Below are 23480 nucleotides of genomic sequence, written 5' to 3' on the forward strand. Positions count from 1 at the left end.
TGCTGCTCACAAAACACAGCCCACATCTGCGCGGTGGATCACCAGATAGTCCCCTGATCTAGATTTTACCTTGCCTTCCAGGCTCATGCCCGCCCCTTCCCACACGCCCCAGTTCAGCCTGCTGTGCAGAACTCATGTCTGTTCCCCAGCACACTACACTCTTTGTACGCCTTGGCTTTGACCCTCTGCTTTAATGCCCCCCAAAGCCGTTCCTTTGATCATGACAAGTGAGCTTCTCAAGCCTCAAAACTGAATCCAAAAGTCACTTTCTGGGAGCCCTTTCTAGACCTCTCCCCTCTTCTCCTTTGTGACCCATCCCACTGTACGTTCCTACAGAAATCAGCCTCCCACTCTTCTGTCATTATTTGGTGGCATAACTACTTGGGTCTCTCCTAGACTGTGAACTTCTAGAGAGTAGGGGCTTTTATCTGATTCATCTCAGTCTCTCCAGTGCTGGACACACAGCAGACATTCAATAAATATTTGTTGAACAAATGTCGTAACCTTGTTCTGGGAAAAGTTTCACCCAAGTTCCAGATGTTGGTTTTCATGTATTTCCCAATCGTTTGTAACCTATTCCCCCAAATGCTTCCTCATCATGTTTTCTGCATATCTGTACCAGCCAAAAAGAATTTTTCCAGGCCATATGCTCTGCGTTTGGAAAACATCACTATTATAAAACTGTGGAAGTTTTGAATATACTCCATCAAATTACACACACACACACACACACACACACACATCCTCAATATGGCACACATTTTTTTGTGTGAGTTAGGAATCAGTAATTTATAGCAATAAGAATGTTGTGACCAACATGATGGCCCAATAGCCAGCATGCTTTGAATGGATTGATAGGACCATGAATTAGCTCTTGTGGTAGGAAAAATTATCTTAGAATCTAAAAATTGAATTCATATATTTTAGGTTAAAGGAAATGTAATATATTCTCTGTGAGATAAAAAATATATACAAATGGCAGCTTCAGTCTCATTTAGGACTGAGCAGATATTCTGAGTACTGCTGAAGGTAAGGTGGGTGTACCTGCTGGCTTTTGGGAAGACTTATTAATGATGGAGCCTCTGCCCTTTGCTGCCAATCTCTCAATAAAAACAGGGCAGAACAGCTAGCCCTCATTTCTGTATTTTCTGAAGTTTGTGTGATTGGCATATATTGCTCTTACCACTGGAGGAAAATTATATATACTATGAAAAATCATGAAAAAATAAAAATAAGCTGGTCAAATAGAATGTTAACATTCAGTTTCCTGACCGTGCTTTCCTCTTCTAGGCTATAACATTGTTGTATGCTTAACAAATACAAAAAAATTACATATCTACATAATTAATTCAAATGTTATTTTTTCCGTCTCATAAATTTCTTTTGAGTTCAAGTAAGACTTTCACAAATTAAATGTTAAAATATCTACCACATTTTAATGATCTGAAATGGCACAAATGCCGTCGTCAATAAAAATGAGTATGAAAAATTTACGAAGAAAAGCAAATTAATTGCTCGGTCAAATATACTTCTCTGATACAAATGACATCCCCAAGAGGGCATTCACTTAGTTTATCTATTGGGTCCCACCCTGTTACCCATGGTGTAGTTTGGAGGGAATGTGACCTGAGTGTTTTTATTTTTTTAAACCTGTGGAAGCCATAATTTAAAATCTATATTTCAATGTGCCATCCATGCAAGACTGTACCTCCGGATCATAGCAGGCTGGCTTACACATGAAGGTAATTGAAAATCAAACACTAATGGAAAACATGTTTCTGAGCAGGACACCAGCCTGCGAGTTCAAGATGTTTCACATTCTGAACAGCTGAGTCCTCTCAGACACACTGTAACTGTGAAATGGAAACTCATCAAAGTACCCGGCTGACTGAACCATTTACTGTCTCTGAGTGATTGATTCATCAGTAGAATCTCGAGAACTTTTAAAAACTGTCTTCTAGTCAAACATGTTTCACACATGGATTTTAAGATTAGTTTGAGAGGTGGAAGATAAATGGAGTGAAGGTCTCTTCCTGGGCATATTCTAAATCCATGCTTTAGAATGAGTCACTTGTCCTGTCAGAGCCTCACTTGTTCATCTTTAAAATGAGGACACTGGTTGATATCAAGCATGCCTCACGGGGTTGCTTTTGGAACCAAATAATATAATAAAAGCCCATGGTTGTCCTCTGGGCTTTGCTTCCAGAGGGCTCAGGAATCATTCTACCAGAAAACCTAGCACCAGTATTGAGATCCTCCAGGGATGGTGAACTGGTGAAGGGTAGATATGGTTAGACAAGAAACATGTCTAACCAGACTAGTTTGGAACTTAGGTGGTTACTGTGGCACTTAGGTGGTTGCTGTGGCATGAATGCATAAAATATCCCCCCTCTAGATCTAAGTGGCCCCAGCACCAATGGGGGGATGAGATTTTCTGGGGGAGGGCCATATCAGAGGAGACAGTGCCATGTTCTCTGATAGTCTTTCTTGTGGTCCACTCTGATCACTGATCTTTTACTAACAAAAAGAGCCACTATGGGCAGGGACTCCATGAAAATCAACTCTAGAAAAACAAATGGAAAAAGAAACAAACAGTAATAAAAAAACCCTCTAGGAAATCAATTTTGCATCTTAAGTTTGGCTACAGATTCTCTCATCTCAATTATTTCAATTAGCCAGCTACTCCCTATCTATCTTTGAGAGGGTCCCCCTACTTTGGACATACATATTTCTGAGGTTTATCAGTGACCCAAGAAAAAATAAGAGCTTCTGTGAGGACACATTTTTAGGGAAGTGTCAAATTGGCTCCATGGTTAATAAGATGAGGCAGAAAATGACAAATGTTGTATGGATTTTTAAATTTCCATCAAGAGATTTCTCAGATCCTTCTCCTTTATAAAGCTTCCAAAGAGCAAATCTCTCAGTATTTCGGGTCAGACAGACCTGGGTTTGAATCTCGACTCTTCTACATATCCAATTGCCTGACTTTTAGACATGTTAGGTAAATGTCTTGATTTGCTGTATTCTCATCCAGAAAACTAATAATTTTTAGGGTTATATCTGATTCCATTCATAAAGGTACTTAGCATAGTGCCAGGCTGTCGGAGATGCTCAGTAAATACTAATTCTTTTTTGGAAGCTCTCCTCTTGGTGCAGTAGACTAATGAGGAAGAGAAACATATTGACAAAGAGAGGAAAGTGAATTCTTGGAAATGTCATCGCAGTTTTGAATGCAATTGCCTACATAGAAGGGCTCATCATCCAGAGGTAGGAAGATAGTTCATGCTCTTCAATCCTGGGTGATATATTTCCCATGGGAAGAAAATGTTTTTCAAGCACCTCGGTGTTTCATCCTGACACCCAATATTCTCCTCCCTGGCCACAAACGTGGAAGCAGTTAGCAGTTCCTTTTTCTTACCCCTACTTAGGCAAAAACTTGCTAATGAGGCTATAAATTACTAGTATATGTGATGTACAAATTGTAGTATTTCTATTAATGGAAAATAAATTCAGGTTTCAAATTTTTATGGCTACAACCTGGACTCCTAATCGTATGCCGTTTTTATCTGCACACTTTGTCATTACACTAACAAAATGTAAAAGTTCCTGATAATGATGGTCTCCATGGTACCAGTTTGGAGATGCAAATGTACGGGCTATGATGATGATGTCACCCAAGGGAGGAATATATACAACTGATATTAAAAGGGAAAATTATGATAGGGGAGCAGCCTTTGATACATAGACTGCACAGGGTGCCAACCGTGTATTAGGTAAAAAAATAATGGGAACAGGGCAAAATGGGCAGTATATGGGCATAGCCCCTGCATATTAACAACTTGAAAAGAGGGATCACTGAAGCAAAGGATTAGTACTTTCTGCTCTCACCATGATGTCAGGAGAGAGGCTTGGCCTAAGGTGAGAGAATGTTGCCCCATTAGCTTTCCTAAAGAGCATCTTAAGATGCTCTTCCTTACCACTTCTTTTCCTCTGTCCCTCTCTGTTTCAAAGCTAAAAATTCCCCCACTGATCAACTTGATCAGAGATACTTTAGCCTGTGAAGATAGGCGCTGTCTGCATCAGACTGGAGCCCATCTCTTGAGACTGTTAAAGAAAAAAAAAAAAAGATATGGAGAATCTAGGCCAAGCCTTAAGCCTTGCTCTTATTTAATTCACTTCTGACCTAAATCTACCCACTCTACCCTTTCTGCTCAAACCTCAGAGACAAAGTAGATCTATCTACCACATTAAAAGCTTCCACACACTTGAAGACAGTTATGCAGTCACTAGCAGAATAATCATTATTTGATTACTTTCTTCTGGGCCCTCTCTACTTTCCTTAGAAATGTGGCAATAGCTGTATCAGAATAATGAAAAAAAATATATATATATATAGTGTGTCCCAAAAGTCTCAGTGGAGTTTCAAGTTTAATAATTTCAGAAGTACACATGCTATACAATTACAAAAGACATCATTGAAAAGTCTAGTTATTTAGGTTTTTTAATACTCATTTAGAGATGTGATTTTTGAAAAATTAATTTCAATTTTTGAAGCCAGTATTTGCCACCTTGAATCTGAGGGAGGGACTGAAATAATAGAAATTTCAAATAACATTTTTAAAGTTTGTAGCATTAATTTTCTGATATGACTAATGCTTAAAGGTGAACTTAATAGCTTGCGTATATATCTTTTCTTGTCTTTCTGAACACCATATGAGCCGTCTATCTACCCGTAGTCACTGCTCATATCTCATATTTCAGTCTATGGTAACTGTTTGAATGTCTGTCCTCTCCATTGGACAGTAACCTCCCTGAAGGCAAGAACCTTGCTCACTCATCATTGTTCGGTTAGCAGTATTTTGTGTGTTAGAGGACTAAACAGTTGAAGGATGTTTCTTTCACTATATCTCAGCATCCATCTGGCTTTCCCACACAGTCAGATTTTACTGATAAGCTTGCCATCAATTTGCAGACTCCATCTTCTCCCACTTTGTACGTTTGAACCCAACTCGATCAGCGCTGCCTCTATCAATATATGGATCTTGTTCCTGGTAAATATCTTCATCTCTTTGTCTCATTATTCTTTTCTCATTATTTAGGGTGAGTCAGATTCAACTAAGTAACATTTATTGAGCTGCTAATATGTGCAAACCTTATTCTTTGTTACTTCCGCCTACCTTATCCCAAAGAATTTTTAAATTATGTGAAGAAAGTATAATTACCTTTGTTTTATATGAAAAGAAATGGAGAAACAAAGAGGGAAGCAATTGATCACAATAACATGGAAAATACAAACAAAACTAGGATTCAGACTCCTCTAGGTTTCACTATATTTTCCCCAGTGCACAGCAGACCCTAGAATCCTGATATTACTGCATGCCAATTACATTGGTTCTTTTTTTTTTTTTTTAACCAAATTTCCCCAACATGGTTAGTTAATTAGATGGACCCCATCACAACCTATAGCTAAATCCAGATAGACTCAGGTCCCAGATAAAAGAGCTGCTCTTAGAAACCTAAGACTTTATGTCAGAGAGACCTACAAAGAATTAAGGGCACTCATTCAACACCTCTCTTCCCATAGCACTTACAGAAACACACACACACCTTCAGAAACAAACCAATATGCAAGGGGCAAAAAGAAATCTATTATTTTCTCAACATTTTGGAATAAAGGAAATGCTACAATGAGGTAAATTCTATGAGACTAGCCTTAAAATATTAATGCAGAAAATTGTTTGATCCAAGACTCTGATGGCTGTAATGTTTCCCCTCTAAATCAAGGAGCTGCATACTACCGGGGAAGGGGGAGTATCATGATCTTTTACTTAACACCTTTGATACTGAGGGATCGGCAAAATACAAAATGCAACAAATAACACTGTGGAATAATTGCCTATGTGCATGTGTGTATGAGGCATCTAAGTGTGCCCTGTTTGTGGTATCAATAGACTTTTCATTGTTATAAATTATCACATCCCTTAGAATCAACTCTCCCTCCACTTTTGTTAGAGGACAATTTTCTCCTTGGTGATAGGGAGGGAGAAAGGAATATATTTCTTGGTTTAAGACAAGGAAAACTACCAAGGAATTCAGCAGAATATAAACATTTAGGGTGTTTTAGTGAGTTGAGAAATCCCAGGAGTAGTTAAGTCAGTGACCAGAGGGAAATTTGAAAGAATAATCTGTCTGATCCACCAAGAAGACCTATTTCTCTTTCTCTTGGGTTGAGGAGGAGGTGGGTTTCCAGATAAATTGTATTCTGTGTTGGACAAACTGCAGCAATGAATTTCAGGCAGAAAAGAGAACATAATTATTTATGCAGTGAAAATGGCAGGGCATTAAAAGCCATCTGCCATTTTGATCTGCCAACAGAGCATCTTCCATATTGAAGCAATTAAGGGGGGAAAAAAGTTCCACAGAAATCTGTTTGTCTATCTTTGAATTATAAAAGTGAAAAACCAGAAGCATATTTAGATGATTTTTGGTGCTGCTCATCAAAAAAAGAACTGTCCTTAGTTTAGACCAAAAAGTAGGGGGGGGGGGAAGAGGAAAGAAAAAAAGATGTTTGCCAATTGGTCTAATCAGGGTCAGTCTGTCTTGGCTATCTTTCCTTACCCAGCCAAGCCTGCTTTCCATACAAACTCTTTTTTGTTCTCTTTGTTTTTTGGGTTTTTTTTTTATTTTTTAGCAGTTCAAACTTAACTCTGAATGTATCAGGTATCAGAGTTCATTTGATCTATAACTTGGCCCATATTAGATAATACACTTGCAAAATAAATACATTTGAAAGTCACCTCTTCCTGGATCCAAACCTTAGATGTCCAATATAACTTTGTGGAATAATAAATAATGAAAGGATGAAAGGATGGGTGATGTGGTATTGGCTCCTACAGAGCATTCCAACACCAGAAGATGGGTTGTCTTTTTCAGCCTGAAGCTTATCTCATAACATAATCATTTTTCCACAGTAATAACTAATCCCTGAAATGTCTGAAGCACATTACATATCTTTCCATCTACTCTTTCACTTTAATTCATGCACTCAGTTAACCCACTTTTCTTAAGTTTTGGGGTACTGCCCCGACAGAGCTCATATTCTAATGGGAGACAGACAGGGAAATGTATGCTTAGAATGCAGAGTGATAAGAAAAATACTAGAGGTTAGTGCAGTGTTCCTGGCGCACAGAGGACGTAGCATCCAAATGGGCTGGGAATGTCCAGCAAAGCTTCCCCTAAGAGACTTCATTTATAGTGAGACTTGAAAGAGGAGGTATAATAGGCAGTGGGGGGTACATTTTCCACAGAACAAAAGCATGGACATGTGAGAGCATGGCACATTTGGGAAACTAAAGGTGGTTTGAAGTTTCTGGAGCCTACGTTTTAAGGTAGCAAGAGAAAGGAGATAATAGATGCAACGTTTATGGGAGGTAGATCATATCATTTCTTGCTCACTAGGCTATAAAGTTTCAGTTAAATCCACCAGAAATGGAGACCCATAGAAGAATTTTAAGAAGAAAGACATTATCAGTAAGGGCTGAGTTAAGGGGGGGGAAGACTAGAGTCAGACAGCCTGTTTGGAGGCCATCATGATAGCTACAGCTCCTCTGCAGGTAGGTCACGAAATAGTCACTATCAAAATTAGCTGTGCTTTCACCGTATAACTAACTTTGCTGCATGTGCTTTTGGGAATTTCCTGACATCTGGGACTATGTCTTATTCACTGCTAAAGCCAATATTTAATCTTTAACTCTTGCTCTTTTCTCTATATTTTATCATTGTTTAGAATAAGAGGTTTGGAACTTTAAAATATGAGGTTCAGTATCAGGATATGTCAATTTAATTTATCAAGTCATTAGGTCAAGGGTCAAAATCATACCGTCTCTTTGTTAGAATCCAAAAATCGTGATTAAAAATTGAACATCCATGTTTTAAAAATGAAATGCTAATGGAAAGGAAACTTCCTAAAATACACACACACACCATAACACAAATCTTAATTTTAATCTTCTTAATTTTAATCTAACAACAAATATTATGCTTAATGATGAAACTCTAGAAGTAATATCCCCGTTAAAGTAACAAGTAAAGCCATTATTATTGCTATTATTTCACATATAAAATGCAAATCTATGCAATTTGTAAAAAAAACCCAAATATTAAAAAAAAGAATGAAGCAAATTGTTATTATTTAATTTTTATGTAGCTGTCTCCCTACAAAACCTAAGAAAATAAGCTTAGAAGTTATATCACTTTAGAACAATGTCCAATAATAAATGAACTAACTAAAAGAGCTATAGTTTATATTAAAAATTGTCACTTAGAAAATATACATAATTTAAAAATCTACGTCATAATAGTATCCAAAATTTAAAGTAGCTAGCCATAAACTTAGTAAGAAATGCATAGAACAAAAATGAAGAAAACTATAAAGCATTCCTGATGGTAATAAGAAGAGAACTGAGTCAGTGGAAAGTCAGATCATGCTTCTAGATAGGAAGAATATTTTAAAATTCTTAGTTGTTAAATTAATCCATAAATTTAAGGTAAACTCAATAAAATTCATGAAGATACTTATCAGGCACCTGAAAAATAATTCTAAATTATATCTGGAGGAACAAAGAAACCAAAAGCTAAGAAAGAGTAATAAAATGAAAATAATGTAGACAAAACCCCTGTCAGATTTTAACACACATATTATACGTGTGCAACCATTAAAGAAAAATATGATACTATCATGAGAATAAATAGAATAGGGAGAGTTGATAGTCCAAAAAAAAAAAAATCTAAGAGTATGTAATGTAGGTGAAAAAAAGGACGGCGTTGCAAAGCAATTAGAAATGACCATTTCTTAAATGATATTTAGGAAATGGCCAACAAAGGGAGCCTGTGTATTTATTTAACATGGATAAATGATTGAAATGGGAAACATGATATATAAGAAAGAAGATAAACTAGGTGAATATTGATATCACTTTTGCATGAGGAAAGTCTTGCTAAGAATAATTTTAAGCAGAAAAACTGATACAAAAAGCGCAACATCTATACTTTAGAACATAGCATAATCAGGACTGAAAGGACATTGAAACATTGGAGAAATCTATGCAATGGGTATGATGTCACAAGTTAACAGCATTAAAAGATGAAGAGACTTTATAAATCAATTGCAAATTGATGAATATACAATTCAAAAACTGGGTAAAGGACATGAGTAGCTGATTTATAAAGCAAAAAAAAAGAATCAGAGAATTCCCTGGTGGTCCAGTGGTTAGGGCTCCGGGCTTTGACTGCAAGGGGCATGGGTTTGATCCCTGGTCAGGGAACTAAAATCCCACATGCCACGTGGCCAAAAAAAAAGAAAAAAAAAAATTTTGGACTTCCCTGATGGCGCAGTGGTTAAGAATCCGCCTGCAAATGCAGGGGACATGGGTTCAATCCTTGGTCCTCGGAAGATCCCACATGCCACGGAGCAACTAAGCCCATGTGCCACAGCTCCTGAGCCTGTGCTCCAGAGCCCTCGAGCCACAACTACTGAGCCCGTGTGCCGCAACTACTGAAGCCCGTGGCCTAGAGCCCGTGTTCTGCAACAAGAGAGGCCACCGCAATGAGAAGCCCCCATGCTCCAATGAAGAGTAGCCCCTGCTCGCTGCAACTAGAGAAAGCCCACACACAGCAACGAAGACCCAACACAGCCAAAAATAATAAAAATAAATAAATAAATAAATAAAAGCAAAAAATAAAAAATAAAAAGAGCTTCAATTAAAAAAAAAGAATCAATACTTATTTAAAAAATCCTAACTTTACTAGTAATGAAAGGAATTGAAAATTTTAAATGTGATATGTGATTATAATTTACTTATCAATTTGTGAATCATTTAAAAAGAATAATAGTATCTAGAGTTGGCCTGAATGTGAGGAAATAGGAGCTTACCTATTTTACTGATGCTATTATAAACTGGTATAATATTTCTGATAGGCAATTTGTCAATTAAGTATCAAAAGCTTCTGATACAGTAATTCCACTCTAAGAATCTATCCTAAAAGAATAATTAGATATTTGGCAAAGGTGTGTGAAAACAACGTACTTACACAACAATAGTCAACTGATATCATATACCTTTGTAATGAAGTTAGGAGGATATTTAGGGAAAAAAATGTTGACATAAGTATACTGATGCTGAAAAATGCATATCATGTATTATTATGTAGGGAAAAAAGCGGACATCATTTTTACGGTTGCCTTTTTTAAAGATCAAAATATATGCCAAGAAAAAGTCTGGAAAGCTATAAAAATTAGCAGTGATTATTTCTGGATAGTATATTATCAAGTTATTTTATTATTTCTAATTTTATTTCTGCTTGTTTGTATTTTATAATTTTCCTACAAGGAATATGTATTAATTATGCAGTAGAAGAAACTTATAAAATTCTTTGCAAATATATTTTACAACAATTACCATGGCTGTGATTAAAATTAAACTTGAAGTACAGTTTGTCCTTTTCTATTCACACTTTCCCTGGAATACTAGATTGATGAATTTATTTTAGAGTTTTTCTCTTCTGAAGATCGTTGTTATTTGATTATGGGGTAAACAAAGATTTTTAAAGAAAATAATTAATTAGAAAAGACACAAGCTCTAAATTCATAATATATAAAGTGTTACTACACGAGACAGAACCCTTTAAACACTCAAACATTTTAGTTCAATTCACTTATTGCTAGAGTGACCTTGGGCAAGTCTCTGAATCTTATGATGTTTCATATTCTTTCCTCATCTAGGAAATGGGGATAAAAATATCCAAAATGCCTACCTCCTAGGGCTGTTTAGGAACTAAGTGGAACAATGGCCATTAGCAGGTTTTATAATCCAATGAAGAACTACATAAATGAGAGGGGCTATTCTCAGTATTTTTTTCTTTGCACTTTTCTTATTCATTACATGTTCCTTGTGTTTTTTAAAGATGCCATAAGTCTAATATTTTCAAAGTAAATGCATCTCAAAGCCTGGGTGGATCAGCTCTTCATTTCCCCAAACAGCACCACTCTTGATATTATTAGCCCAAGATGGACTCATATGTTGAAGAGTTATCCAGTGTTCTACTTTCCTGATGCCTGCTGGGTTGTCTTTGAAGCTCGGGCTGTAGAATGGAGTAAGATAAAAATGAAATAAAAGGCTTGTGTGTATTAAGATGGCTTCCCCTCTTATATTTTTAAAGAGGCCGAACGCTTGTGCCGAGTTTAGGCAAACACAATCCTGATTATTTACATGGCATAATGGAAGTAAGCACTCAAGGAGAGAGAAATCTGATGCTTTTACTCAGCATGCTGTAAACCATTATCTCATGTTTTCTATGGAAAACAGTCTCAGCTGGGAAATTTGGTAACTCAGTAGGCTATTAATAGGATGTGGAATGTGATTACTCTTTTTGGATCACTTCAATATGTAATTACTTTTAGGATCTGGTAGAAAGAAACTCTATTAAATGATAATTATAGGACTGTATTTGCTTTAACGTTTTGTAATAGCTCTAAACATGGGAGTTTTCATTAACTGTTTGCCATAGTTAATAAAGTCATATTTCTTAAAAAGTAGCAATTCCCTGCAAAAGTGGTAGCTCCACAAAGGATTAGTTTCTTATAGGAAAGGGCAGGGGAAACAGATTGTGCAGTAGGTTGGCTTCTCCATGGTAATATAATCTCCTTGAAAATATAGATGGTGTCCCCGAAGTACTGTGACAAAGTGAAATATTTATAAGTCCCTAGAGAACAATAGGTCTTAGTATAATGTTTTCAGAGGGTAAACAGCAACTAAATATTATTGCACACATAAAAAGAAGACAAGGCAGGTGATGGAGGCAAAGTTGGCAAAGAAAAGCCTAGAAACACCAGCTGTTTCAGGAGGTGTCCAGCAATAAACAGGGATATTGCCAGAAATACATCCAGCAGTTAGACCTCAAATGTAAATTGGGGATTATATGAACACACAGATATAAGGATCATAATGAAATGCTCAAATCAGTCCAAGAAATAATAATAAAGTATGCCAGGTCATATCCCCCCAAATCCAAGGAGCATGGGGCACAGTGGTTCAGGCTGCAACCTCTAGCCTCTGAATGTCCAGGTTTAAAATCTAGGTCTCGCTCGCACATGGCTGATTTACTTAATGGCCTGTCCCTCATTTTCCTCATCTTCAAAATGGGAATGATAATAATAATCCTTACCTATGATGCTGCTGAGAAAATTAAATAAAGTATGGGAAGGATCTTGGCACGGTGTTTAGAACATAGTTACTGGTATGTGTAATATAGATAACATTGATAATGGTGATGGGGAAAGTAATATTACTTATTAGATTAATTTAAGATCCTATAAACCCGATCTCAGTCATCAAGAAAGCAATATATCTATAACCTCGTACATAGCTAGCATGTGTCTAATGAAAACATGTGTTCAGAAGGACGACATTTTATTCCTATGTCAAATCATGGCATTTGTCTTCCTGTTTTTACAGACCTGCATTGTCACAGGATTATAGGAACAGGTGCAGGCCAAAATAGTCTTGCCAGGAGTCAAGAAATTTATTTTTTGATCTTGGCTCTGCTATACACTTTGTCAAGGGACTGCATCAGTTTGGGCCTATACTACAACAGCAACAAAAAACAACTACTTCGAATAATTTCCAAGTCTAGAACCTCCTTGACTAATGAAATGAGAAGTAGAAATCACATCAAATTTTGCATGTTTACAGTGGAGAAACAATGCTTTATTCATGCCCTTCAGGCAATAATTCCATAACTACCTTTAGGTATCAAGCTCTGTACCCAACCACATTGCATTAAAACTATGCTGGGAAGGGAAGGACAGCTGAAAGATTACATTACCTTACAAGGTTGAACTAATCTCTTTTAATGCTTTACTTAATATCAATATTCATAAAGCCATGCTTCCCCCTAAGGATGTATCAACCTCTTAAAAAAAAGATAAATGAAGTTGTTTACGTATTGACCCTATAAGCCTCCCCACTTGGTTTTCGCACTGCTTCGTGAATATCAAAGCCAACAACAACAAAAAAAGTAAAATAAAATTAGACTCACTTATTCCTATGCACCAAGAGAGCCCACATCTCAAAATAAAGGTGGCATTATTATTTCTTGTTTGTTCTTCAACAGAAAGGCATTATTAAGATTAGGGGAAATACTTGTGCTCTGCAATATAAAAGCCATTTATTTTCCATTTCTACTTCTCTGAATGCACAGGAACCTTGGTACGAACCTCTGTTGTCTCTGACTGTGAAATTTGGATTGTGAATGATTTCAGGGGGTAGACTGAAGATAAATCTTGGTCCATTGGCTGTGTCATCCTTGTCATCTGCACTAATTGTAACAATTGGCTGAAAGAGAAAGGTGGCCCATAAATAAATCATGCTGACATTGGCACATCATTCATTCAAAAATTCCTGGCTGGCTGAGAAGGCTGATTTTAATTAGAGAACATAGCTCCAGAGCTAAACCAGGGCTCTGAAGCCTTCTTGGGCAGTGGGAAGTATCTCCAGGTGATGCTCTCAAAACCAAACTCTGTTTCTAAATGCTTATTCATAGCCAAGGCAGAGCAGCGTTACCTGGTTAGAAAGTGGCTTGGTCTGGTCACTCTCACAGATGAAGCCTTCATAAGGGGCAGCAAACTTGGGAGCATTGTCGTTGACGTCAAGGACCCTAATGGCCACAGGGACTTTGGCTTCCTGATGCCGGTTGTCTGAAAGGAGAGAATTGAGACAGTAAACATGTGCAAGGGAGGAATCCATGTTGGTCCAAGGTTACTCTTGGGAAAAAGTGAGCTCCAGCCACTCATTCAGGCCCTGCGGGGAAAGGCACTGTTGGCACAAAAATCACCTAAAATCCAAAGTATGCCAAATCCAATGTGAGGGGGATGTTCTAGAATAAAGGTCAACATTAGACCAGTAAGAAATAAACCACTTTTCCCTTTCTGTTGAGGTTTAATTCTAAATGCTTATAATGGAGCCTGGCCCCCTCAGAGTGTAGTCCACAACAGCAGTTCTCCAAGTGGGATCCCCAGAGGAGCATCAAACAATTTGGGAATTCGTTGGAAGTGAAAATTCTCAAACCCAACCCAAAACCTGAGTTAGAGGCTCTGAGGGTGGGATCCAGAAATCTTTGTTACAACAAGCCTTTCATGATAATCCATTGCATGATCAAGTTTGAGAACCACCGGTCTATAGGTAAAAAAGAACCCACAAATCTTGGCTCTAAGGATTCTGCTGCTCTGGGTTTAAACAAAACTGAGGATAAAGTGGGGAATCTTTCAGTGGTGGTTAAGAGTTTCAAGCTGCTACAGGCTATCAGCTCATGTGCCAAGTCTGTACCCAGTTCTGCCAAAGAAAATGAAAACATCTCTATTTGCTTATATGTCTCCCTAGATAGACGACCAAAAATAAATTTTAAAGATTGAAAAATATGTTTAAGACTAAAAAAAAAAATTGTTCTATCTCAGCTGTCTGTTATTTTCCAGAATATATAGAAAGTCTCAAAGAATAATATTTGGTAAAGTAGAATCAAAACCCTTACGATAATACTTACGGATTTCTGCTGCAAAAACTGATATGTTGAGCCAGGCAGTTTCTTCTCTATCTAAAGGTTTTGTGGTTTTAATAAAACCATCCTCTGGATTAATAGTGAAAAACCTGTCCAGGTCAGTGTGACGATCGATTGAATACCTAAGCAGAATGCAAATGAGGCAATTAGACCAAGACATTCCAAGCAGCTTAATATTTGAATATTTTCTCCATGCTATATTTAAAGCAACTTTTTCAATGAATTGCTTGAGCTAGGTTTTCTTTTTAATCAGATTTACTTTTCAAACTTCATACATTAATCTTTTATAGAAATCATTTTGCTACATTGGAATTCTTTATTCAGGACAATGAATGAAAGAGCTGTTTAGCATATTTGATTGAGAAATGGAATAATATGTTGCATATCTGATTGAGAAATGGAATAACATGCTGCATATTTCTTCATATTTACTACAATCACCCACCATCTGAATATTTATGAACCTGCATTTGGGAAGTGGGTTTGCCTTGCTCCCAAACTACTCAGAAAGTCACAAGTGTATGGAACATTTGCCAGATTTTTGCATATGAAATATTAAATAGTCTTAAGTTATCATCAAAGATCATTTACGGTACTAAAAAATCAGTTTTCTCCTTACTTAAAGGAAAATGCTAACTATATTTTGAATAAATTTATTCAATTTATTTGGTTTTAGGGGTTCTCAGGTAGCTTGGTTCTGAATTCCATTGTGAAATATGCAAAGAGGACTTGGCCATTCATTTGTAGAGCATTCTCCCCACACTTTAATGACCCCAGGCTGAGCCTAACAGCATAGTTGGAAGGTTTCAGCTACTCCTGTCCACTAGAAAATTTGCCTTTTTCTAACAAAATACAAAAGAATTTCCAGAATATTATGGGGCAAGGTGAGGTAGAAGATGGGTCAAGAGGAGTGGTGTAGTAAGGTAAAATAACTTGCCCAGGATAAAGTTCTGGAGACCTGGCTTTAATAAGTGTTGACAGTTGTCCCATGGCATCCATGGGGGATTGGATCCAGGACACCTGAGGATACCAAAACCCATGGATACTCAAGTCTCATATAAAATGGCATAATATTTGCATATAACCTACACATATCCTCCTGTACACTTTAAATCATCTATAGATTACTAAAATACTTAATACAATGTAAATGCCATGTAAATAGTTGCTGGTGTGCCACAAATTCAAGTTTTGCTTTTTGGAACTTTCTGGACGTTTTTTCCCCAAATATTTTGGACCTGTGGTTGGTTGAATCCATCGACATGGAATCCATCAACGCAGAACGCATGGATACAGAAGGCCAACTGTACATATGTCTGAAGGCATTCATTGAGGGCCATAAAACCAAAGAATATTAGAGAATATTAGCAAAGACCATGGATGTCACAGAGTTTAGTCTCTTCAATCTACAAACGATGGGATTTGCAAATGGTCTATTATCTTGCTTCTGGGGGAGCCAATATTAGAACCTGGATCTTCCAGTTCTAGATCATGTTCTTTCCAAAAGAGAGGAATTTAGTGCAGAGCAGCACTTCGCAATATAGAAAACATGAGCTCATCCATGATATCGCTGACTTCACAGCTCCCTATGAGAATGGAATGATGAGTCCCCTTCCCCAGTGAGGAAAGAGAAGATAAACTATCACACACCTCATAAATGTCAGTAGAGGCTCCGTGACTAAACCCTCAGCAGAGCTCTATGTGAAAATAAAGAGAAAATAATAGAATATTTTGTCCCTGCCACTAGGGAGTTTACTATCCAGTTGACATGACAAGACAGGCTCACAGGAAGAAAGATAATTAACAAGTATTATTCTATAGAAGTGAAGCGCATGGATTTTGGTTTTGTAAAGTCCTAGGTACAAGTTCTTGCTTGGCTACATATACGCTGAGTGATACTGGAAAAGCCACTTAAGTTCTTTGAATTTCAGCTTACTTATCACTTAAACTAGAATATTAATAGTAACCTAACTTTTAGGTTATCCGTGAGAATTACATAAAATGATAGATGTTGAAGATGCATAACCTAGTGCCTCACACATAGTAAACAGAACAACAAATATAGCTGCTCTGATTTTTGTTGTTGTCGCTGCTATTACACACTGTGGACAGATCAAATGGCAGTCTACAGAGCATGACTTTCATACTATAGCCAGTGAAAAATCATGAAAGGCTTTTGATCATAGGAACAAATAAACTGATTCAGACTATCAGGGTGTTGAATAAGATAGGGTGGGCAAGGTGGTCTGAGCTAGTGAGAGTGAAGGAAGGAACAGAGGAAACTTAAGGAGGTGATGTATTGATAGTTTTTAAGGAGTGAGGTGATAAGAGAGTGAGGTATAGAAGCGACAGAGGGAATAGAAGACTATGTGATAAAGACAGAACCAGTAGGACTCAGTTGATATTTGGAGATCTGTGGGAGGCTGGGAGAGTCCTTGAGAGTTTCTAGCCTGAGTGTCGCAGAGAGGGAGACATTGGGAAATACAAAGTCAACTTACCAGGAAGGAGAGGTTGAATTTCCACTAGGGCTATGCTGCCACACCAGGAGAGCAAGATTCAGCTTTATCAGAGGTTTCACAGAGTCAAGGGTATAGTCGGTCTTTTTTTTTTTAAGTATGTCACAAGAAGTATAGGCTCAAAAATATGTTTTTAATGAATGAGCCAGTGAAGGACAAAGGAAGTGGGTAAAAATGCAGAGCAGACAGCAGAACAAGTACAGAATTAGAATCAGGGAGAAAGATCAGCCTAGAGGCAGAAAATTTAGAGCATTAACTCAATTCAATCAGTAGCATGGACGGAAACTCTATAGATAAGTGGACACAGAGAGAGAGAAAGTCTGAAGTGAAAGGCTGAGTGTCAGGGAGCCCCCAGTGCCTGGACTGAGATCTCAGACCAGTGGAGACACCGGGTACGTCTGAGGCATGAAGAGGTCACTGCCAGTGAAGCTAAGAGGAAAGAATATTTCAGGAAGGCAATGGTAAACGAAAAGGTCTCTAATGCTGGAGTCTGAGAAGAAAGCTGCAGAAATTTCGAAGCAGCTAAGAGTTTGGCTGACACTATAAGGCCCTCCTACCCAGTATGTTTAAGGACACAAATGTCCTTAAAGGTGAAGATAAGCACTCAGGAAAGTAGGTAGTCTGGCTAGGAGACCCACTGAATAAAAAACTTTAAATGTTATTCTATGAATTGTTTGGCAATTCTAAGAATGAGGACCTGAGTGGGTGAGGGGAGTTGGTTCAAGGGCCATAGTGAGCATCTTTGGATAATTATAGACATGAAAAATGGCTCCATGCACAGAATAGCTTCCACTGAAAATATGACCCAAATAACCAATCACAGATGTGGATCCTTGGAGATAACGAGGTGCCAAGGAAATGAGCAGCTGTTCCATGTGTTTTTACATCATCACTCTTCTAAAAAGCTGCTAATGCACCTTGATATTCTAGGCCAAAGCTAACTCGTTTAAAATTCACACCATGAACATTTCTGAGTAGTTTAAAGGTGTTACCAAGCTCCTCAGTCGTTACCTGATGTATCTTCTTGCACAGAGAGCACGGTACTCAAACCTTCCTGGGAAATCTTTCCATTAGTGGCTGCCCAGCAAGAGTAAACCGCTCATAGTGGACTCAAGGCAGCTCTGGACTAAAATCCAGTCTCCAATACTGACTGGTCATGTGACTTTGGGTAATTCACATCATCTCTTTGAGCCTCAGTATTTCCATCTATTGGACCCTAAAGTGATCACAGCCTCAAGGGTGTCTGAGGATTAACTTAAATAACTTAGTGCAGGGTTGTCTGGGGCCAAGGAGATGCTCAATAAAGGGTAATTTCCTTCCTTTCTCCCCAAGGGGGCAATGTTCAAAGACTTAAAGGCAACTGAACAGCATTTACATTTGGGACTTCCTTCTGCTCTGTCAGCATTTTCTTTGGTATAAACAGAAAAACTCCATTGTCCATGGCAATTTTTTTTCATACTCAGATCTATTTACTTTTCTTCCCAGCTTTATTGAAATACGATTGACAATTTAAAGTCTGTATTTAATGTGTACAACGTGATGTTTTAATATAAGTATACGTTGTGTAATGATTACCGTAATCAAGCTAATTAACATAGCCACTGCCTCACACAGCAACCACTTCCTGTGTGTGTGTGTGTGTGTGTGTGTGTGTGTGTGTGTGTGTGTATGTGTGTGTGTGTGTGTGTGTGGTGAGAACACTTAAGATCTACTCTCTTTGCAAATTTCAAGTCTACAATACATTATTATTAACTATAGTTACCATGCTGACCAATATCTCCTCATTTTCCCCACTCCCTAGCCCCTGGCAACCAGTGTTCTACTCTCTGTTTCTATAAGTCAGACTTTTTTAGATTCCACATATGAGTGATATGCTATATTTGTCTTTCTGAGTCTGGCTTATTTCATTTAGCACAGTATCCTCCAAATTCACATATGCTATCACCAATGGCAGGATTTTCTTTTTTCAGGCTAAATAATAGTCTGTTTTATATATATAATATACACATATATGTATATGTGTGTGTATATATATATATCTGTATATATATATCTCACTATTTCTTAATCCATTCATCTGTAAACCAACATTTAGATTGTTTTCATATCTTGGCTATTGTGAATAATGCTGCATTGAACACGAGAGTGCAGATTCCTGTTCAAGATGCAGCCATTATGGCAAGCAGTATAGAGATTCCTCGAAATGTAGATGGAGGCTGGATTTGTTCTGTGGGCTGTAGCTTATTAACCCCTGACCTAGACAGACACATCCCTGGCCCTCTTTGACTGTGCCAGGGACAACACAGTGTAAGCTGTCATTGTGATGTATGGTGAGAGCTGTGAGGTGGAAGCTGCATTTGATCCACCTTAGGGTGCCCTGGAAGAATCCCTAGAGGAGGTGACACCTAGGTGGAGATGGGAAAAATGAGTACCATGTAGCAAGTTGGAAAGGATGAGAGTGAGATCTCCAACCAGAAGGAAGAACACGCGAAGGTCAGGAATTAGAAGAGGACAGGAAGTAGCCCCGTCTAGCTGCAACTGAGAGTCTGATGACAAGGGAGAGTAAGACAAAAAGCAGGAGAGACCAGCAGGACACAGCAGGAATTGGGGGGGAGGAGCTCGAAGAAGAGCCTTAAGCCAAGTAAGAGAATTGAGACTATTTTGGAGTAGGGGACAATGGGAAACAATTTGATCGATGATTTTTTTTGTTGTTGTTGTTGCTGTTTAACTGAAGTATGATGTGATGTTTGGATGTGCATTTTAAAACACTCAGTCTGGCTACAGGATGACGGAAAGGTAGGTGGGAGATTGGGGGCAGGGGGACCATGAGGAGGCAGAGGAAGGAATCTAGGCAAGAAGGGAATTAGGGGAGTGGCCATGGAAAAACAAACACCTGCTAGAATCCAGTCCAGGGCAGGTTTCAGCCAACTTTACATTTCTGCCCTATATGGACATGCTTTGAATCTATGACTCAAGCCTCCTTCTCAGCCTCTTTCTCATCACCCTCTCATCTTCATTGTCAATGTCCTTGGTCATTAGCTCAGGTTGGGGAGCGAGGGAGACAGGGTTCTAAATGGCTTTTCTAGCTTTCTTGTCTAAGTCACAAAAGTATATTTGTGATAATTAAAAGCATCCTAAATTTGAGGGGCACTTTGTTATCTCTTCAAAGTGCTCAGCAGTTAGATAGACAGAGCTTGCCTTCTGAGCCTCCTGTTCACTGTCTGTGTCTCTTTGGTTAAGTCACTTTGCCCTGCAGAGCCCCGATTTCCTCTTAATTTAAGAGATAATAATTCCTAGAAAATAACATTGAGGGGATAAATTGGATTATATATCTGACACCCCTAGTACAGTAACTGGAGCATAGGAAGGTGTTCAATAAATTAGAATTACTGTTATTATTTCACAATCATTATTTATACTTCACCACAGTTCTCTGAGACAGGCAAAGCTAAGGGTTACATCACCTAGTATACATCGGGAAATCTGCTCCAGAAATTTTGGAGCTTGAACAAGTCTATCCAAAGAGTTGGTGCAGAGGTGGAGTAGAACTCATGTCTTCTAAGTCTTCATCTTGTTTACATTGAATGATATCTTGGACCCTTTTCGAGACTGAAGGACCTGGTTCCTATAGGGATTTCCTAAAACCTCTTGCCTCCGGAATTCCCCATCCAGGATTTAAAAATAAATCTCTCTGTACCTTATCGGGCTATTGGCAGCATCAGGGTCTTTGGCATGCACTCTCCCCACCACAGTGCCAGCAGCTGCATTTTCTTGGACTTCATGGATATAACTCGGGGCCAGGAACATGGGGGGCTCATCAGCATCTTCCACTGCAATCTTGACCGTCACGGTGTCTTTGAAAGGCCCGTTGCTGATGAACTTGGGGTCGATGTGCACGTTGGCTGCCTCTACCTTCAAGCTGTATGCTCTTTTGGTTTCAAAATCTACAGGCTGGCAAGAAAGAAGAGAAGATTGACAACCAATTCCTTGAAAGAATAATGGAAAAGAAAAACTTGATTGTTCTATAGGGCACCATGAATAGTTGTTCAAAGAGAGAAAATCAGTGTTTATTCAATATCCAATTACCTGAGCCATTTGGTTAGAAAATCAGACAAATCAATTGCTGAAACTTGGAATGTGCTTAATGGGTAATTCTAGGAGCATGACAGACACAGAAGGACCACATCATCGAAAGTGAACCACATTCTATGAACACACTAAGGCTGCCCAATTCAGTCACTAAAATCATTTAAGGAAAGGAATTAAGACATTACAAAAATAAATGTTATAGCCCATTCTGAAAAGTACTAAGAATCTTGGTGATAAAAATAGTCAATGAATTTCAGGCAAAGAAAAAAGCAATGTCTTGTTAGATGACTGCTCCCCTCCACACATACACACTTCTGGCTTAATCATATTGATAGTCTCATTTTTAAAGTTTCTGACCATGTAGCATTTCTCAAAGTCTGGGACCCTTACCAGCAGTGGCCCATACACTGACTTAAGGTGGTTTATGGGTAATTTTGCGTGGGTGGGTTTTTTGAATGACATTATCCTAATTACTGATCCTATTATTCCTTTTCCAATTCTTCCATTCCCAAACACGTCAAGGACATCTCAGTATACTGCTAACTTTTAACATACCTGTTATGCTTCCTGATCTCCCTTTCAAGAGACTATGATATAACTCTCTAGCTAGAATGTAATGACATCGTTTTGTTTTGACTGCATTCATTTTTAGGTTACCTCCTACTTATGGCAAGTGATATAGTACAGTGTGAATACTTCCCTGTTAAAAGAATACATATATGTAAAAAAAGTCCATTTAAAGAAAAACAATTATAAACAATATAGATTTTACACAGACGGGAAAAAATATTAAGAAGCAGCATTTGAATGGCTGTCATTTTTAAGAAATTGATGGTAAGCACTCCCTAAATCTGAAGGAGACAAGGTTCTGTGAATCAATCAGTAAAGGGTGAAAAGTAAAATTATAGAAGAGAAACAAGCTTTCCTGCCTAGGAAACAGAACTTTCTAATTAGCACTCTGGATGATACTGAACTCCCACATGTTTGGAGTGTTGGGTCTTTTAAGGCTAGCATCTGCCTGCCATGTTGTCATCATCTGCCTGGTATTATTTTGAATGGGCGTATAATCATAGGGCTTAGTCCTAACCTAATTCTCCAGCACTCTAAACTGAGGATGATTCCAGTTTCAGGAAGGTTAAACGCATTCAACACCCTTGACACTTTTTCCATCATTTTTCCACCCCCATCTCCCCAGAGTCAGAGAACACTCCCTTTTCCTGAAGCAAAATCTGTCACCAGCTGCTCCGTCATTCCGGACTCAGCAGCATCTTTGTCCTTCACTGGGTTACTGAGCAGCAGAAAGAAATGATATTTATAGGCTGAAGGTATGAGACTGCTGCAATTCCTCAAAAATCTCTGCTATTATTAGACAAAATTAAAACATGAATATGATATTCTGAGACCAGGTAAGAAGAAATTTTCTGATCTCAGATAGCCTGTTGATTCTCCCAGAACAGAAAGTTTTGAACTTGGTTTAGACATATACGTAAGGACCCAGAGCATTGTTTCCACTGGAAAGCCTTGTTGTTGTTGAAGCCAGTATAGTCATGCTGCAGTTTGACTGATACTTTTTGAATCTCAAGCGAAGCTCCCCAGATCTTTGCAAGTGTTTGTCTGGGATGCCCTTTCCTAGTTTGGTGAGATTTTACTGTCTTCTGGTGCTCATCCCAGGCTTGTGAAGTCCTCCCCATCTCCCCCAGACAGATTTGTGTGGCCCCTTAGTTGCCCATCTGCAGTCCCTCATCCCCCACCCCAGCTAGGTGAGGAGCATCCCAAAGGACTCTACTGAGTCTTGTTGATCTTTGCTGATCTTTGCCTCCCCAATGCCCAGTAATGACCGTACCAAGTGATCACATGTACCAATCATTGCGACTGAATGGGAAGCAGAGTTGATGGATGGACAACATTTAAGCATTTGCCTACAATTTATTCCCTGCCTCCTTCCAAAAGGGATTTAAAGTAGTTTCCCATGTGAACTTTTATATCCATGTTATGAGTAGTTGAAATAAAGCTAAATGAGGCAACATACTACTTAAGCCATAAAAATCTCAATACCCCTGAGTTTACTAATCCCACCCCTAAAAATTCTCCCTGGGGGATTAATTCAACAGAAAACCCAAACAAACAATATTCAAAAATGCATGATGTTTAGCTATCATAGAGGGCTTATATTTAATCATGGGAAACATACACACAAAACACCAAATCCAACTGTGAGATTTTATTAAGGAAATAATGGTCCATCAATAGGATGGGATGTTATGT

The 23480-nt window shown here is 38.2% G+C and overlaps 1 protein-coding gene across 2 annotated transcripts in view; it reads right to left on the bottom strand.

The window, feature by feature from the left end:
* CDH11 (cadherin 11) overlaps positions 1–23480 on the bottom strand; it is a 142470-nt gene that overhangs the window by 4605 nt on the left and 114385 nt on the right. For both annotated transcript variants that reach the window (XM_082439486.1, XM_082439487.1), the window contains 4 exons: positions 20824–21077; positions 14596–14732; positions 13620–13753; positions 13274–13391 (listed from right to left, as the gene is read on the bottom strand). In XM_082439486.1, coding sequence (XP_082295612.1) covers positions 13274–13391; positions 13620–13753; positions 14596–14732; positions 20824–21077 — 643 coding nt within the window. The remainder of the gene's footprint in view (positions 1–13273; positions 13392–13619; positions 13754–14595; positions 14733–20823; positions 21078–23480) is intronic.

Source organism: Balaenoptera physalus, assembly GCF_965194825.1.
Source record: "Balaenoptera physalus genome assembly, chromosome: 19".
NCBI lineage: Eukaryota > Metazoa > Chordata > Mammalia > Artiodactyla > Balaenopteridae > Balaenoptera > Balaenoptera physalus.